The sequence below is a fragment of the Nannobrachium achirus genome (assembly GCF_963921795.1).
Source record: "Nannobrachium achirus genome assembly, chromosome: 19".
Lineage (NCBI taxonomy): Eukaryota > Metazoa > Chordata > Actinopteri > Myctophiformes > Myctophidae > Nannobrachium > Nannobrachium achirus.
The window spans coordinates 24,386,789-24,406,116 of NC_137826.1; the positions used below are offsets into that span (position 1 = coordinate 24,386,789).

Consider the following 19,328-nt stretch of genomic DNA (forward strand, 5'->3'; position numbering starts at 1 on the left):
CCACTTCACTCATCAACAACATGTTGACATGGCTATAGGCATATGCCGCATATGTTGACAGATGTATGATACATTTAACCATAGTTCATAGGTGAACTATTTCATTGAACAATCATACACATTTAAAATCCAACTGTTCATTATACTCCTTATAATCTGTAATTCCTTAATAATGATGATAATAATAATTATAATCCCTTTTTATTACATGAGCAGGTCGATTTTTTATCCAAACCTGCCCTCTACTGGCCATAGCTGCTTGACATATTTGGTATTAAAAAACATCAAGTCTCCTGGCAGTGAAACAATTGTTTGACATATTTGGTATTAAAAAAACATCAAGTCTCCTGGCAGTGAAACAATTGTTGCGTGTAAGGAAAATAAGTTGTACTTCAATCTATTTTATTTTATTGAATACAAAAGATGACAATATTATATGGAATACAAAAGATGACAATTTTCTCTCTTTAATTCAAAGTAAAATATGAATATAAAATATGATTACATTAAATGTTTGTGGACAGAAAGACAATACAATAAATGAAGCTCACAGCATTTACATTTTGCATTTGGGTTTTAGAATCATGAATTTAAAGCACATTTACTCTGAGAGGGTACAACATGTATCTGCAAGGGTCCTCTCAGAGTCTCAGACTATGGTTAATTGTACCCTCAAAAAGCTACAAATGGATAAATTACTGTGCATCTCATGTCATTAGATCATGGTTGTCTTTGTACCAAGATGTCAACCAAAAACAGGTTTTCTAAGAGTTTCTTGAGTGACCCACACGAGACATGGTGTACTACAGTATGTAAGCATTTATTCCTCTAACAGAGGTCTAGTTATTTGTAGAATCTATGCCTAGGTGCAAGGGATGTGGCTAGCGATTAGTCTCATGATAATAGTCTCATGATAATAGAAGTTTCCAATTAGTACAATGACGGCATATCAACAATCTAAACCTCATACCAAGCATGTATAGCAAGTATGAAACAAAAAAAATGTTAGGTTAAACCATATGAATGATACACAGTGATAGCCTACTACATCTTGCAAATCAGCACAAAACAATCTTGTCACACAAAAGGCAATGTAGGAATGATGGGGTGAGAGCTAGGATTAGGATTCAGTGTGTCATTACATTGTACTTAATATTGTGCCGTCCTTGAATTTGAAAAACAAAAACATATTTCACACATCAGACACATTAAACGGAACCAGTAGCATTGTCTGCAATTTTTTTTATCCGTTTTTGCTCCAATCTTTTTGACCAGAAGAGAAACAAAACAATTGTGATGGTTAGGAAAATATGCTGAGCTTAGAATTTCTAGTTTAGTAGGTTCACATTTTTCCACTTAACCAAAGAATGGAGTCACTTTGTTTCCATACATTCATTAATTTGCCATAAAAATCGTAAGCTACCATATTGGACCCATGTTAAGTTAGGCTACACTTCATAAAAACGAATTCAACAACAAATTAATTTGCACTAAGTGATTACAAATACGGTAATAAGATGCGACAGAATTTCTCTAGCATTGCACTGAAGCAGTTTGGCAGTAAACCCTTAGGCACAAAGCTAACAAACCAGAATTAAAACATAATTACACTTTGGTAGACGATATCGTAAATACTGTTCCATTGATTAGAAATTGATATTCCAAAATAGTCTCCCCATGGACTTAAATTGCAGGTAACTGGTCCGATATACATCACTGGCCAGATGGCCAAGACATGGCGCGACCTCACCGCTTGTCGCCCTGAGGCATCTTACCAGTACAGTATGCCAGTGTGCAATGTAAGTCAATAAGGAGACTATTTTCGATATACATTTCTAATCAGTGGAGCCATACTGATATCGCACCAATATTTTAAATTACATCATGGCAAGGTAAATTACCTTGAAGGTAACTACCCAAACCTCCAACATAGTGTAATTGTGCTTTAAGTAGTGGGAGACCTACAGTACAAGTAAGACCAACAACAGCTTCATCAAAACCTACAGCAAAGACATGAGTTTTACACTCCCTTTCTTAAAAAAACACAACAACAATGGCCTATAATACTGACCAGACTGCATTTAAGGCAATTCTCTGGGATAGTGCGATAGGCTCTGATTTGACGCTACCTCCGGCCTACGCTTATCATCTGTCCGAGTCAAAAGTGGAGCTGGTAGTAAAAAGAACAAAATTAGATCATAGTGCAAGTAGGAATACTGGGGTGAGGGTGGCACTTACTGGTGGCAATTCATCCTTAACATCAACCCCAATTACCACATTCGTCATACTGTAGCAGCAGTGGCCCCACTGACAAACAAAAAACTAACTATGATGCTCATGGTTTTATTATTCAACTGATGGACACGTCTAACATGTAAAAATGCTGGTAAAACATTTGAAATATATAAAAATGGAATTTGACAAAAAATAAATACTCTATAATCATAGCTACCACTAATGGGGGGAGGGGGGGAGCCATGGAATGTATGAAAATGTTTTAAGCATTGGTCTCAGACAAACATCTCGTCTTTCCGTCAAATTTTACAACTCAAGAGGGATTTTTAACAATTGCATTTTGCACTTGATCTTATACTTCTTGTGTAAGAAGTATCAGGTAATGGAAGAAAAAAGCAACAACAAAAGGAATAGTTTTTCAGCAAAAGGAAACCAAAAAAAGGCAACCTAACAATACATCCTAAATGTATGCCATATTCCTTCGTACTGAGATTTGGACATTTGAGATGCTTTTGTTTTTAAAGGTTCTGACTAGTTGCTGGACAGCGCTCTCTGCAAGCCAGGAGATTCGTTTGAAGGAAAGGGCGGTGTTAGAGCCAGGTACGCCCTAAATGAATGTGTCACATACATTCATGCATAAATAAGAATTCCACACCTGTGTCAGAGTATTTGTAAAACGTTCTTGGCATTCTGGGAGAACCAGACAGGTGAGGTATGCCACATAGGAGCATACTGTACAATGCCAGGAGCTTTTGTCAACTATATGCAAATTGTGAAAGACAATATATTATGCTTTCCCCTGACTTTGCTGACATTATCTGAGCTGTAAAGAGGCCGCAAACCCAGCCATTCTATCTAATAATTATCTGTGCAGGCCAAAGCATTTACCAATAATTATTTGCAACTATTTGACATAAGTATGATTCTTTGTTTCTCTGACAAACACATACTCTCAGTGCAAGTATATGCCTATCCTCTCGCGCGCGCGCGCTCTCTCACACACACACACACACACACACACACACACACACACACACACACACACACACACACACACACACTCTGTCAAAACTACAGTACATTCTATCTCAAAACAAACAGCGACATCATATCACAGACATTCAGACAGTGTTGGCAATGTATGCACTGAATTCCCTCTGCAGTGAGCAGATATGCTTGCACACATGCACGGACACATGCACGCACGCGCACACACACAATAAAAAACACTCTTGTAAATACATGTGCATGGATGTGTGCCAGACTTTAGCTGCTGTCCTCTGTGCTCGGGGCCTGGGGTTTCTCAGCATTGGAGGAGGGCTCGAACCGCTGAGCAGCCATGACTGCTTGGTGAGACATACTCTTCCTCACTATGTCCCCTTTCCTCCATAGCGTGATCTCCTGGAACAGAACAAGTTAGTTAGTTATAGCCTACATTAAGTGGCGTATTGGTGTGTGTAGTTACATGCTCTGATACAACACAATTAAAGTCAAATGCACAGTAACATTGCCAACAATTCTTTCCCCTTTGGACAAATTTAAACTTAACACAACACGTCTATCTCTTATGTGTACATACAGAACCTGACCCTGTGTGTGTGTGTGTGTGTGTGTGTGTGTGTATGTACAGTACCTGCTGTTTGAAATATCGTCTCTCTTCCTCATCTATGAGCACCAGGTTGAGGTAGTAGCGCACTGAGAACTTCTTATTGACGTCCCTCATGGTGGGTGTCATTTCATAGCCAGCCAGAAACAGCCTGATGGGGATGGACTCTCCTGGAGGACAACATTATGGTCCATCATCATAACATTATGTGAACTGGGCACTGCAGGAAAACACTGACAGAACCTCCCAATTAGGACTGTCACAATTATTACACAATCGTCTAATCGCAATTATTTGACATAATCGCGATTATTTTTCATAATCGTCATAATCGTTTCCATGTTGAAAATGTTTCATTATTCATATCAGAGGTCGCGCTAGGATTTTTAACAGCCGGTCACCGTGACCGGCATGATAAAAATTTACCGGACATCTGAAGAAAATACCGGACATAATCATTTTAATGCATAAATTACAAGCAGGTGTACAAACAGCCAATAGCAACAGTTAAAGTAGTCTATAAGGCCTACTCACTGCATAGTTGGGACTGAAAACGAATTGAATGAAAAAGTAGGCTAAAAAGAAAGAAAGAAAAAAAAACGCTTCAATCTCGCATAAGGGAATTAATTATTGGACTAATCGCGCAGGCTGTCTGCATGTGGCACACTGCTTTCACAACAAGGTCTTTCTGTCATCATCTTTCATGCCAACAGTAGGCCTACAATGCCATGTCTTGACTTAAGAATATTGAAAAATAGCATTTGCTTCATAAGGAAAGGTTGATAGATTCATCTGATCTGACCAGCAATGAATCCAATACTCACTGTCGAGTGGTGACACAGACAGACAGTGCGTCCGTGCGCATGTTATGCAACTTTAGGAGAGTTGAAAAGGCTCTTCCTACTGTCTCCACTCCATCTCCTCATAAAGAACTTCAAACAAGTGTATAATGTTTGTTCATATGGGTTGATTGCTGACCGTGCGTGCATTCCTTAATTCCCATGGCTTTACATGCAGTGCGTGTCGCAAACTGACACTGAAATGAGCGAGCGAGTGAGCGAGAGAGAGAGAGAGGGAGAGCGGACGGGCGAGCGAGCGAGAGAGAGAGAGAGAGAGAGGGAGGGCGGGCGAGCGAGAGGGGGGGAGAGAGAGAGAGAGAGATAGAGGCAGCCTGCGCATGAGGAGCAGACGGCGATAATGATAAATGACCATTGGTTTTTCAATCGGTCAGAATGTCCGGGAGGAATTTTATTTTCCGGTCTTGGCCATAAAAAAACGGTCAAAACCAGCAATTACCGGTCTAACGCGATCTGTGATTCATATATATTTTTTTTAATAAAAAGAATCGTGGAAATAGCAGATCTACAAACTCACAACGTGTCGCATCGCGACGCGTTGTGAGCTTGTAGATTGGCTATTTCCACTATCAATGTTCTTTTTTGTCAAATATGTCAGTAATTTCTTTGTATATTTAGGTTAAGTGTCATATCTACCATGTGCAACTTCAAATCCTAAAAGCCAAACAGAAATGTAATTGTCAACGACAAAAACACAATTAAATCGTTAATCGCAATTATTTGAGAGAAGATTAATTGTCATGTAAAACGTCATAATTGTGACAGCCCTACTCCCAATGGAAAAGAAAGGGCTGTTTCCATTTCCTACATAACCAATTCTAACTGGTCATATCTAGTGAGCTATGAACAAGTAACGTCTGTGAAATTTTTTGGACCACCTAGGTAAGCTGGGAACCAAAGACCTATGACTTTATTTAAGTATTTGCGCACGGTTGTCAATCACCGATAATAGCGACTTTAAGCAGATGACAACGGTAACCAGAAATGATCAGCGCTCGATATATTAACCTGCTGCCGTTGCAGCCGTCCCTACAACACCAGAAGCTCCCTTTCCACGTTGCGTCTACAACGTCTGCTGCGTAGACACGTCGCCATGGGAACCAAAGAGTTCAGTGAAAGGGGTGGGCCCCCGTCGCCGACGGCTGTTTGCTTAACGATCTTGACTGCTACGGCGATTACGTCATAGCAGCCGTAGTCCCGCCTCGCGTTGCGGTTGTAGAAACGGATTGCTTAAACTGCCTAATAGCTGATCTACAACTTGATCTACAACATGCCATGAGCTTGTAGACCTGTGTGCAACAACATATGAATCAGGCATAAGACTCTATTGTACCTCTGACTGGTGCACCGTCCATGATCTCGTACTTGGCTATGGTGTCATTCTCATGGTAGACGTTGGGCCCTGTACCCGTCGTCTCACGCTTTATAATGTCGATCTCCATGTGCTTGATCTTGATCCTCACCAACAGGAAGTAAATCTTTCCAACAATCACGTCTTTCAGGTGATACCTACAGAACATCGGCAGAGATAAATTAAGCTTGTCTGCAGCTGAAAATCGAGTCATTGTGTTATGTCGGCACGTCAAAAGCTGCATTTTTGATAGTCGTTTTTCATTTGCTTTTGCAATGTTGTTTCAGGATCAAATAAAGCATTCATAACATTAACTTTTGCTCAGTAGAATAGGTTAAGCCACATAACATGTGGAGATTTCATACTTTGACTTGTTGTACTCAAACTCTATATGTAGGCAGTCCTCGATCCCCACTTCCATCTTGATGGATGAGTTGAGTTCAGGGTAAGTGCTGAGTGTGTGCACCACAATGTCCAGCTCTTTGCTGACATCATTCAGCCTCCGGCTTATAGTCGCCCTCAGGAAGTAGCTGGGATCACAAGGAGATTCATCTCATGAACATACACAGCCAAAAATAAAGGCAATGAGGAAACTCTTGATGAACTTTGATGAGTTACATTCTCCTAATAGAACAACTGAGTAGACTTCAGGGGACCTACCTCCCTTCTGGCTTAATATATGTGTACCCACTACTCTATCTAGAGACGATTAACAAGTTGGAGATGACAATGTCATGTGCCTTCATCATCAGATTTAGCTATAAACGGAGCCAGTGATTCAATTGTCAGGGAAGTTAAAATCCATTAAATTATAACATATGGGTGTATTTATTCTTTGCGATTATAAAGTGCATATACAAGTAATATAATTAATGCGCAATTTTGCACACTGTGCACAAAATATGTTTTTATTACTCACCGTAACTTGACATTCTGACCAGTGTAAGACTCATACGGTTTCTCCACATGTGTGAACTCAAAATCAAAGGTCTGGGACTGTGTGAGCTCTCCTGGTCGAGCCAAGTCTTTCACTAGAGACACAAACTCGTGGTGGTTCCCTCTGTCGTAGTACAGCTCTGAGGGAAAGAAAGGGCGTCAATGAGGTCAGTAAAATACAGTAGTTTCTGTGTTCTGTACAAGGAGGGCTAACAATATCCATTAACATTACAGTTGGCTAGCTCTCTACATATTTTGCATCAATTACAGGATCTGAAATGTTTATGTGAAATGTTTGTGCTGTTCTTTTATAATTATTATTATTTTAAATAATTCCCTATACTGTGGTTAGTGAACAGCTACAGTCCTCGTTTTTTCTCTAAGAATAGGGGGTTTTGAGGGGGTAAACATTAAGAGAAGAACTTCATGTTGACAATGAGAGCATAATGATGATAAAAATACATTTGGATGGGATGGGGATGTTCATCCATACACACAGTACAGAGGACACTAATTGGCGTTAGCTCTTCATCAAATAGCTACAGTGGCACAACTCTATGGTCCTGCCTCCTGCACCCCCTCCCCCACGAAATGATACTTCCTGGTAAGAAATAAGGAAGTGTTTTTTCAGAAATATTTTTATGATACAGGCAGCTGCCACTCGAAACTGGTAACAATAAACCTAGCCTAACCTTACCCTCAACCTGGCCCTTCTATGTAAATACCCTTTATTTTGCATTGTTGTTTTTGTTTATAACTGTTTGTTCAGATGATATCTACTGGATAGTACTGTGTTCCATCTGTCTGTCATTCAATGTTATGATTTAAAGAGAAGAATATCCTTGGAAATAAGCTACAAGAATTAACTGAGTTTCCTTTTAGTTGACCAGTGTACTGTAGTACCGTCGTGAAACTGTACCTTTCCCTATGATATCTACATACATAGCCTACTTCAATCAATCAATCAATCAATCAGAACAACAATGAACTTTGTGGTTAAGGGGTCTGATGAGGACAGAGGTAAAAGAAAAACTCTTCACACCCCACTGCAAAGTAGTGTTTGGCCATAGTGCATAAGCACATAGCATGACTGTGTGTGTGCATTTCTAAAACACAACATGAAAATATTGCATCACAGCTGTTTCCAAATGTTACCTCTTATTTAATAACGTATAATAAGAGTTGAAATCAATCCTGGATTAAGAGCTTTACTTGTTAGCTGAACAGCTATAGCTATCCCACAACCAAGATTTGACTCAATCCTCCACACACTGTAAAAATGTCAATGTGTGTGTGGGCCATAGATGTCCATATGGTGGGAGCCAGTCAGATAACCCAACGACTGGTGGCTGTCTGCCAAACAGCCAGGCCAGCCACAGTTTAGTAGTAGGCTACTTGTCTTGATGAGTGATGACACCTCCAAGTCAACATGAATGATCCTGTGGTGACAGTCGTTGTTACATGTAACTACATTGTAGCTTCATTCAGTGATACATTATTTATTAACGATATAACAGACATACTGCACGTGTCAGCTCATAACAACCCCACACAGGTCAGGTCGGTGTTACTTTAGAGATAGTGTACTTTGGTGATTAACCAAGGCCTCCTGCGCACTTTTTTGTGACCCATTCACACTGACTCACCAATCTGGCCAATAAACTCGATCTTGATGCCGTTGTGCTCCAGCCTCTTGCCGGGGTTCTTCAGGGTAACGTTCACTTTCCCTGCCACCGTCTCCCCGTCGTAGAACAGAAAGTATTTGTCCTTCTTGCCATCCTCGCTCTTGTGCTCCGCTTTCCTTCTGGTCTCGGCATCGTTCAGAACTATGTCAATGTCTGCACTTTGACCGAAACCGAAGAAGCTCATGATCCCTGCAGCTTTGTTCAGCTACGTTAGCGCTTTATTATTATGATCGAATATCGATGGATCCTATGGAGAAAAGAGACGGTTATATGAATCTAACAAGCGATCTCTTTTGTAGTTGACGCGATAAGTGTGCTATCTGTCCAGTGCAAAACGAGTGTCAGGTTATTGAATATTTCGATGTGCACCAGTCGTCGGACTGCGCGTGCGTTGATAGTCATGTGCAACGCAAGTGATGTTTTTTTTTTTTTTTTTTCACGAGTTTTAAAAATATTTTTAATTATAATTTAATTATTGGATACCTTATATTCTAACGTAGTGTAAGTGCCTAAAAAATATATAGTAGTTTTAATAATGAGTCAAAATGTTTTACTTAGTAAATAGTTCTGCGCTTTTATTCGCGCAGCATCAACTAGCGCGAACAACCATCTTTTTTGGCAGGGACTAGAGATCCCATGGACCAGAGGGACACGCTGTGATTGGCTAAGTGTTGTCATGCCACCGCTGAGAAGCTATACCCCAATCTCTTGACGAAAAAAAATCACGCTTCCCAGAGGTCTTTTTGGAGCGTGTTGTTTAGAAGAGTATCAATTTAACTAAAAAAATAATCCACGTAATTAGTGTTTGATAATTAAGGTGCTAATGCCATCACAATGTTTGCCAGAAAACAAAACTATTCATATCAATAATTTTCTCAACCACTAGAGGGCATACTTTAATCATGTGATTTCTCAACCTGTGTCACATCTCTGTTTGAAAACTTGCTGGCTTACAGTCTGTGAGTGTGCTGTGGTGATGCACTGGTTATCAAAGTGGGGTCCGGGGACCCCAGGGTTCCTTGAGGGGGTTCCAGGCAGGGTCGCCAGGAAAGAGAGGAACAGTTAAAGGAATATTTCACTTTCAAAAAACTGTTGGTCGTTTTATTGTCTATGTATTGTTTATTGTGAACATCCTGGACAGTTTTTAATTTTCTTGATTCAATATTTAGATAATATTCATTTGTGTTTTTTGATAACTTTATCTATTTTTTATAATATTTTATTGTTTTTTTTTTTTTCATTTTCTCCAAAAGATATTTAAAATAAATGAAAAAAGTTATCCGAAAAACAGGACCAGTTCACGTATTAGGAGGGTAGTTGTCACCAGAAAAAAAGACAGGTGTTTTTGATTAATCTATCATGGTTAAAATGGAGTTTGAATTTACAATGGGTTTGTTTAGAAATGGGCCCTGGATGGAGAGTGTCTGATAAAATGAATATTAAATATCTAAATATTGAATCAAGCAAATTAAAATCTGTCCAGGGTGTTCACAAAAGCCTGAGCAGACGATAAAATGACCAAAAGTTATTTTTTTAAGTGGAATATCACTTTAAAACACTTAGACCTGGATAGCGTCTGCTAAAAGCCTAAATTGTAATTATAAATTGTAAGCCTATATTGAATTTTTTGGCTATTCGAATGTTGGCAAATCTGTTCTTATGGGGGGTCCCTGGCACAAAATATTTTCAAATGGGTGGCCAAATATAATTCAGGGGTCATATGAATATATTAATTGAGAACCATTGATAGGTAGTGGTTAAGACCTTTCTCTGTAGACCCTTGACTTGTGTGCTCCTGCTGACATAGCATTGAACCCTGCCAAAGGCTGCTCGTCTCTTCTCTTCCTCTCAGCTTCTTCTTCTTTTTTTTTTTTTTTAAAAGAAGAAAGTGAAGTGACCATACCAGTGAGATGATTGATGATTCGTCTCTCAGCACAATTCAGCCACATGAATTTTAAATGCGTACTTCCTGGCCCATGTCAACCAGATAACCAAAACCGCCTTCTCACACCGGCTCAGTAGCATTGGCTGCCTCCGACCCATATACTGTCACAGTCACTTACTCATCATGCATTAATAACATTCAGGCTTGAATACTGCAACAGCATCCTCTATTTGCAATGGTTCTAAAACAGTTGCCATGGCCCGGGAGTCAGAGAATGTTTGTCAACATCTTTTAAAATGGCAGATCTACAAGCTCACAACACAACAAACAAAAAGTATGCAGATTGACTATCTTCACCCCTGGAAGGGGGATAACCAGTGCACTATGACACCACTGACTGTTCTCAGTCAACTTCAATATGTACACAATTCCGTCACGCAACTGCTCCAGTATCTACTCCCGGGGGAGAAACCATGCTACTGACATGACCATGACACTGACATGATACTGACCATTATATTGACAATGATACTGTCATGATGCTGATGTCAGTATCCTGATCAGTATCATGTCACAGAACTGTGACATGGCCTGACATCCATGTGACAGGGCCTGTATTTAAGCAACACAATACACAATGAAAGTACAGCTTACATTTTAATTGGGGGTGGGGGGGTGGAGGGCAGTAAGGGGATAGGAGGCACTGGCCCAGAACAAGTTGTGAAACACTGGTCCAATGTTTAGACAGTATCATAATGAAGATGAATGATTCAGTCTCGTCTTGCAATATTTGAGCAAGCGGAGGCCTCATGCAACATTGTCCTTAAGTGGCCGACTGAAATTATTTATTGCAGGACAGCTGTGTTATTGTTTAAGTGGTCTACAGCATTGTGTCAAGTACTCCAACTCAATTTGACCAGGCCTCTGTTTGCTTTTCTCCTACCTGAGTTGTAGCTAACATACTCCTCATACTCCAGCTGCTGCAACCTAGCCACCATTGACTATTATTCATACATCAGTCATCAATTATTCTTCTGATGATCTCTCCCAAACTTAAAAACAGCACACACAAACTTATGCTGAAATATTAGAAGTGAGATTTATTAATCACAAAAAAAGAAAGAAAGAAAAAAAGAATGGTTCAAGATTTAACAAAAAACACCAGGCCCTAGAAGGACATTCTACTATACAGTACACAAGTTTGGTTCATAAAATCATGATCTCAAGATTCTGAACTTCTTACAGTACATGGTTACATGCCAATCCCGCTATCACAGAAAGCAGTTTATCAATTAGATCAATGAAACTGTACCCTCTCAGGTTTGGAGGACGTTGGTGAGTTTGGCAGTTATTATTTGGCTTAGCTTGCCCTTTAGCACAGGAAAATGTATCTCTCACTGCTTGAGATGTGAATCTAATCCTAGTCCCTTCTGCCTTGCTGCATCCAACAAGAGTAGACACCTTTTAGGCCTTTCATTGGGGTAAATCTAGGCCCTTGTACTGTACATACTGCTATTTCACTTTACTTTACTGTTGACAAACCTTGTGCGTAACACTTTACACAATATCTGCTTCATAAACAAGAACAAAGAACTTCATAATACAGCACATTCTGAATATTCATTTAATTCTGATGCCAGAGTCACATTTATGTAAACTTGATTGCCTTGTGAGCCAAGTAACACTGTTTTCGTATGTGTGAAAATGTCACTCTCCACTTCATAAGCCATTAGACAGACAAACCATTTACAAACCGGAAATCATGTAAAGTTTTAACACTTGGGGTATATTTCTCTTCTCTTCTAGTGCTATGTGTCTTTACCAAAAATAATTCCCGCTATGCTTAGGCACTAATATAGTTCTATCTCTACCTCAATGAAAAAAGAAATAAAGTTTAAGATTTCAAATAACTGAAATAAGCTATTTACATAATATTGGATATGTAGTGAGGGTAAATGTTATATGAATTTACAATTTGTGGTGTCATTCCTCTCAAACGCCATGCTTGTGTCATACATGTAAAATAAACTGTTGATACTTTGGTGTATTCTTCTCCAAAATATACATAGCAATGTACAAATGTGATATATCATTGTTTGTTGTGGTCAGGGGGCTCTATTGTAATGGCAGAAGGCACTTAAGAGGAATGAATTGTACAAATGACAGCCATCACCTGGTAGGCGGGAAAATGCATTTGCGTGTTTGTACCGTATACCTCTTCGTAATATATTAACTTGTGGAATAAACTGTGATAACAATTACACCTTGCATTATGGAGTGCCTCTCAGTGTTCCTAATTTCATGTCAGAAATGAAATATTTTGCTGGGAAAACAGTTTAACTTCCTATGTGTAAACACTGGGCATATCGTCTCCACCATGACCGCTCTTTGATAACTCTCGACATGGATTTTGGCTTGTAGCACATTCATAACATCTGTATAAGAGCTTTACAGCAGCAACATGGCACGTTCCTCCTCAACACGGCACTGATGTGATATACGGCTGGCTGAAATGGACAAAATAAAATATCACAATATTTTGGACCAAATAGCTTGATATCAATATTCTGATGATAATATTGTATTGTGAATTTGTATCTATCACTCTTTTGTTTTTATCAAACATTTTAAAAAATAGCAGAAAAGCTGCCTGTGGATCTGCAATATTTGTCTATTTTCAGTATTTTTGAAATGTGTCTATAAGGATAAAATAGGGCTTAAGTGATTAAAACCAGAAAAAGGATATTATATTACAACATCCAAAATCCCAGACAGTATCTAGTCTCATATCAATACGGTATATCAATATGGATGTACTGCCCAGCCCTATGCTGATTATGTCAGCCGTGACATACCGGTAGCTTTGGAATAGTGTGTTGTTTCATGAAAAAAGGTATGCTACTTAATTACCCTCTGAAAACTGATGAAACGATTTAGTTAGTATTCATGAATTTACAATTTAACGATTTGCACTTACTCAGGTGTTATGAATGTTTTATAAAAGGAAATCCACGTAGAATATTACAGTGATCTTTTGAGTGTTCGAAATGGAGTTTCATATTGCCGCAAATAGGAAGTTTTGCATTTCACCACTTTACACGTAAAAAAACTATATACAAATCAATACAATTGTTAACATCAAACCCTGTATTGTTATAGTGTAATATTGAACGTACTTTTGACAGCAAAACCCCCAACCTGGACAGTATATTCAATATATACAAGATAAACAGCAAGCACAGAAGGACACTTAAAATCAAGAAAACGCAGCACTGATCGTGTAGTGTTTCACAGCATTTGACTGGCACTCTTCAAAGCTTCTTCCGCCTGATTTATACTCAGTTGCGCGTCTGTGTCGCTCACCAAAAATAGCTGATCTACAAGGTCACGCCGTGTTGTGCTGTGACTCGTTGTGAGCTTATAGATAGGCTATTTTCGGTGCTAGACACCGGGGCACAACTCAGTATAAATCATCCGTTACTGTCTAAGACTATCTACAAACATTAACAAGGAACCCTCTTTCAATAATGACTGGGATATCCCATCAGAGAAATAAAATATGTAAGACCGCTGATCAAGAACCAGATCTTGATATGCTCATACTGTATATGTAATAATCTGTCAAGCTCCGTCTTTCATATTTGCAGAGGTGTAAATGCTTACGGGTTGATGTTAAATGGTTAACATGTTAAATATCTTTATCCACAACCAAATAAAAAACACATGTTAGTATTTTACAAATATTTAAAAAAGTAAACCTTTATCTATAGGCATTTTAAAATATATTCCATCAAAAATAGTCTTGACAAATTTCAACAGTAGAAAAGAAATGTTATATAAATGACAAAAGGTTTGAAGCAAAATGTTTACAGTAGGATATTGTCATAACCATTGACTTCAGAACAGAATGTCTTCTCCTTTTTTTTCCTGACAGAACGCTCTTTTTTCCCCTCGGTTGGTGTTAAACCTTTAAAAACATGCATTAATAACTGTAAATAAAGAACCCCATAATTTAGCAAAATGTGTCATTTTGTGGTAATACGGCCATCAAATGATTTCCAGTACCAATCTGTATCGGACTGTGGGTAATAGTTTTTACATACTGTTCTCCTGTGAAAACTTGTCACCTTTGGCAAACTTGAATTGTTTCATTTCAGTCAAGCCAAGAACTCAAGGCACAAACTGGGCAGCTCACTGGTTAAACAGCTTCACGAGTGCAGTCCAACATATGCCGTTGACTCCTAAGCAAATCCAGCCTCATCTTCCTCGTCCTTTTTAGATGACAAATGAGGATTTGTGTCGGAAGTCACCCTGCGAAAGACATAAATTCACATTAGCCACTCGTTTGTTTTGTTTGGAACTCTTGTTTCAAATGTATTAAATAGTTTATACCGTTTTATTACTATTATTTTCATGTAATAATAATAATAACCAATCACAACAGTTGATGATGAATCTTTTGTTTGTGTTACTTACCTCATCCTCTGTCCTGACATAATCCACTCCATCTCCTTTAGCCGGGACTTTGTAACTGATAAGACACCAAGTAAATAATTTTTATAATAATTGTTTTCTGATACAATATGTCATGAATACAATAAAAGTAAAATGTAGCCTGTGACGACATTTAAGATAATCTTACTTGTTTCCTGTCTGTTTTTGGCTGGCGAAGTAGCCTCGCTTGTATGCGCAGCAAATACCCACTGTTATACATAGCAGCACGACTACCACCACCAGCACTCCTAGGATAATCCCTGCGATGTTAATGTCATCTGTGGAATGACAAGCAGAACAAATTATAATTGAGAAGGCTTTGCTGGAATTCCAGGAATTTATAAAAGGCAAGCTAAATAGATAGATAGAGAATGAAAATCTACCGAACGTGAACACATGGACAACATAAAATTCAGCATATCCTTTTACCATGCTATTACAATCAAACAAAAGAGACATAAACTGAACATTATCTTCTGTGTGTGTGTGTGCGTGCGTGCGTGCGTGCGTGCTATTGTTTTTTTTTGATTGATATTCATATGCATTTGTTGTATTGTTGTTGATGTACTGACATATTAGCTTGCTTATTATATTGATGTATTACCTGCTTATTGTAAGTCGCATTGGATTAAAAGCGTCTGCTAAATGCCTAAACTCTGTGTGTGTGTGTGTGTGTGTGTGTGTGTGTGTGTGTGTGTGCGTGCGTGTGTGTGTGTGTGTGTGCGCGTGTGTGTGTGTGTGTGTGTGTGTGTGTGTGTGTGTGTGTGTGCGTGTGCGTGTGTGTCTGACACACTTACAGACTTCCATCATTTGGGGTCCACACTCTGCATGTCCAGCATCATTCTTGGCTCTGCAGTAGTACTGTGCACCGTCCTCTTTTCTCACAGCACTGAACCTCTGTCAGATAAAACACAATACATTTGAGATAATGTCATTATGTGATGAAGTCAATGGAATGTTCCGCCTGCTGTTTTAATGCACCTAACAAATGTGTTTGATGTTAGAAAGATGGGATGACAACAAACAATGACATTTCAACCCTACACAGTTTATTTTAGCTCTTTAGGGCGAGGTCACTTTTCGCCCTTAGGCGTCTTACTGGTTAGTTATATTGATTATTGGTACTGAACATTGTCAGTCAATTCTTTGAATATTTCAGTAATAGGTTCTGGTTTTAAGTTGCAGTATTTGTCATATCTGCCCAGTGCAATTCTTTGTTTACAAAGGCTAAAATAAAAAAAATAAAAAAAACAATAACATTATTAATCAACACAATTATTTGTATGACTATCAACTACAATCTCATGATCGCGACAGCCATAGCCACAGACCAGATCTGGCCATGCCCGGGTAGTGAGAGAGAATTGAGGAATGTGCAAGCGAGGACAGCAGATTCCCCTCATGGCTCAAGCTCTGTCGCACCATCAACTGTCTCCCCAAAATATCTGCCCCTATCCCTGAGTGCCAGGCCCTCTATCTCCACTGCCCCGCCCTTTGCCTCTCAAAGCATGCCCTTGCCCAAACAAATGCACACGCATATACTAACCAAAGTTCCTGTTTCTGAGTTGAGTGTGTACGTTGAGTTGAAGAACTTTGGGCTGGTCTTTGGATCATCTGGAATCTCCTCCTTGTTTCGGAACCATTGGTACTGGGACTTGGGGAAGCCCTCTTCCTCCACACAGCGCAGCTCTGCCGACTTCCCAAAGGGCACTGACTTTGGGACACTGCATTTTGGCATCACCGGCTTTACTGTGAGGACATAAAGCATATAGTCACTGTGTGGAACCTTCTGGGGGAGTACTGATAAATGTTGAGGAGACCTTGACGGGTCCATGTTTTCCGGCCCATGCCAAGCAGTGCAACAAAAACACGTAGCGCTTGCTTTCTTTAGCACTGCAATTCAGAGCAGATGCAGTTTCAGAGGCTTCCCATTATAGCCCAGAGCACGCCTTTGCAGTTGGGCAGGTCCGGTCACAACGCATCCTCCTATGTAAGCCAACGAGTTGCTATGACCTACAACACGGTTTCAGCTTACAGCATCCAAAGCATGATACACCAAGCTTATTTTTTTTTAGCTTTCTTTCTTCATAAAGTAACAATGACAACTTATTTTTTGACTAGGTAAATACAATTCAAGTATTGGAAGCTTAGGAAGAGCACCCCTACATGAAACACAAGCTTAAAATTGCTTTGAGTATAGTCAATAACTCTACCAGTCAGAGTCCAGATGAAACTGTGTTTTCACTGTCTAACTTCCATATTGTGAAATATAGTGTTGGGAGTGTTGCTGATCATATATGATTGAATCAGGATTATTTTACTGCATTGCGTATTTGTTTTGTGTTCAAAATGCGACTTTAGGGTACTGTAAAATGGGGTCTTTATGAATGTTAGCTCTGTGTCACTCAGGTATCGCTAAACATGGAAGACATTGGTAGTAATTGTTTGGTGGATGTTGAAAAGGTTTGTTTGTTTGTTGTTTGAAAGAATACCTCTTACAACCAGGCTGATCAGAATCTCATCAAAGGACTTGATATCATTGGGAGCTGTGACCTCACAACGATAGTCTGCAGTATCTGATCTTGTGGCATTAGTTATCACTAATGTTGCAGGCTCTCTGATCTTTGCTCTATTCTCCAAATCACCTGCAGGAGTAAAACATATATAATAATTAAAAGAAATAACAATACAACACATTTACAGTTAATAGTTAATTTCCATGGTACAATAGGTTTTCATTTCACTCTAAAATGTGTGCATTGATGTTGTTATACATTACCTGAAACCTTCTTGTCAAAGTACACATAACTGGGTTCCCCATTCTGTATCTTCTTCCATTCAATTCTGGGACTGTTTGTGGTAATGGACTCAATCATACAGGATAATTCGATTGCTGCAAGAGAAGGAGGAAGTGAGATCATGGCAAGAAATTCAGTCAGGATACATCTGAGAGGAGACAGACTTAAGCATCATGTCAAAACCAATGACAAAACAGTCTGTAATTCTCAAATTAGTATGAAATGCAGGAAATGTACACATTAGCTCTTACATTCAAACTCGTTGGTCCATGGTGCCTGGTCTAATGACTTGAGTATCACTGCAAACACATTGACGTAGCCTGCAAGACATGGTAGAGGGAAAAGAAACATTAATCTATCTGGTGCATGGGTTTTGATGTCATCGTATTACATAAATGACCTTGTGTTATATTGGAAATAACTGACATTGTTGGTTGGGCTGTGTATGCCGTGCAGTATCATCACCCTCAGGAAATGTTTCGGACTTTACTGAATTTTCACAGACTAAATGAAAAGGAATGCCAGTGACGATACTGTATGTTTAAAATAACTATGGGTGTTTGATTATAATAGAACGCTTGTTTGAGTCTATTTCCTTTTACAGTCAAATTACATTTATTTCAAGGCAATTTTTGAACAGGACACATCTGTTTCCCTTGAAATCCACCCTGGGTACTGCAAGAGATTTCAGAGGTGGCCTTGTAAATGTAATGGCTGGAGCTGCTCCAGTGTTGTCGCCAGAACTTTTATGAGTCTCCTGCCTATAGCATCGGGTGAGATTCATCCCTTGATAGAAGTCAAGGCTATTTGTCTGACATTCTAAGAAGATCCTATGTGAATTCCGTAAAGTTTCGTTTTCACATAACAAACACCTCCCAGTCTCCCCCTCTGTCATCAACACGTTAATTGTGTTTCATCCCAGCATATTGTGGCCTTGTTACCTTCCATTTTTAGTCTTGTTGGGCAAACTAATGTTTATGTGTTGTAGGATGGGGGTGCTGTTTCTGTGCACAGTGGAGAATTGTGCAGGGAGGCATGTGCCCTTCAGGGCAAGCTCACCATGCCAGTGGCTCAGCTGCCTGTCTGCCTGGCCCTTTCCTCTCTCTCTCTCTCTCTCTCTCTCTCTCTCTCTCTCTCTCTCTCTCTCTCTCTCTCTCTCTCTCTCTCTCTCTCTCTCTCTCTCTCTCTCTCACACGCACACACACTCATACCCACACACAAACTCTGTCTGTCTGTCTGTCTGTCTGTCTGTATTTCTCTCTCTATCTCTGTTTCTCTGGCTGTTTGATGCAGCTGCCCATGTGGGACTAATGGTGCAAGAGCACCGTGGAACGCACTGTGTGGTTCTGTGACAGAGGGAAGGGATAGGGCCTTGGGAAGGGGCACTGCTGAATCATCATGACAGCCCATGGTCCACATACAAATCCCCTAAAAGTCACACAGCAAACCAGAAGCACAAGAACAGCTCCAGAGACGAAGGC

The 19,328-nt window shown here is 39.5% G+C and overlaps 2 protein-coding genes across 2 annotated transcripts in view; both read right to left on the reverse strand.

The window, feature by feature from the left end:
- Nucleotides 1-476: 476 nt before the first annotated feature.
- LOC308305122 (vacuolar protein sorting-associated protein 26B-like) lies at nucleotides 477-9,021 on the reverse strand. Its single transcript, XM_080749809.1, has 6 exons — nucleotides 8,632-9,021; nucleotides 6,969-7,125; nucleotides 6,415-6,579; nucleotides 6,032-6,207; nucleotides 3,869-4,011; nucleotides 477-3,636 (listed from the first exon to the last, which is right to left on the reverse strand). Exons 1-6 carry the CDS (start codon nucleotides 8,852-8,854, stop codon nucleotides 3,502-3,504), a joined length of 999 nt encoding a protein of 332 aa, XP_080605935.1. The 5' UTR covers nucleotides 8,855-9,021; the 3' UTR covers nucleotides 477-3,501.
- Nucleotides 9,022-14,510: 5,489 nt separating this feature from the next.
- jam3b (junctional adhesion molecule 3b) overlaps nucleotides 14,511-19,328 on the reverse strand; it is a 36,255-nt gene continuing 31,437 nt past the window's right edge. The window contains exons 2-9 of the mRNA XM_080748419.1: nucleotides 18,099-18,167; nucleotides 17,829-17,942; nucleotides 17,542-17,694; nucleotides 16,596-16,798; nucleotides 15,847-15,946; nucleotides 15,198-15,327; nucleotides 15,032-15,086; nucleotides 14,511-14,866 (exon numbers count right to left, since the gene is read on the reverse strand). Of these exons, the coding sequence (XP_080604545.1) occupies nucleotides 14,831-14,866; nucleotides 15,032-15,086; nucleotides 15,198-15,327; nucleotides 15,847-15,946; nucleotides 16,596-16,798; nucleotides 17,542-17,694; nucleotides 17,829-17,942; nucleotides 18,099-18,167 (860 nt within the window). The 3' untranslated portion in view covers nucleotides 14,511-14,830. The remainder of the gene's footprint in view (nucleotides 14,867-15,031; nucleotides 15,087-15,197; nucleotides 15,328-15,846; nucleotides 15,947-16,595; nucleotides 16,799-17,541; nucleotides 17,695-17,828; nucleotides 17,943-18,098; nucleotides 18,168-19,328) is intronic.

Excerpts from the sequence above, each read along its gene's own strand:
- LOC308305122 (XM_080749809.1), bottom strand. The coding sequence starts at position 8,854 with ATGAGCTTCTTCGGTTTCGGTCAAAGTGCAGACATTGACATAGTTCTG. Across the intron at positions 7,126-8,631 it reads CGAGTTTATTGGCCAGATTG|AGCTGTACTACGACAGAGGG; the intron begins GTGAGTCAGTGT and ends TCTTTCCCTCAG. Across the intron at positions 6,208-6,414 it reads TTTGAGTACAACAAGTCAAA|GTATCACCTGAAAGACGTGA; the intron begins GTATGAAATCTC and ends GATGTTCTGTAG.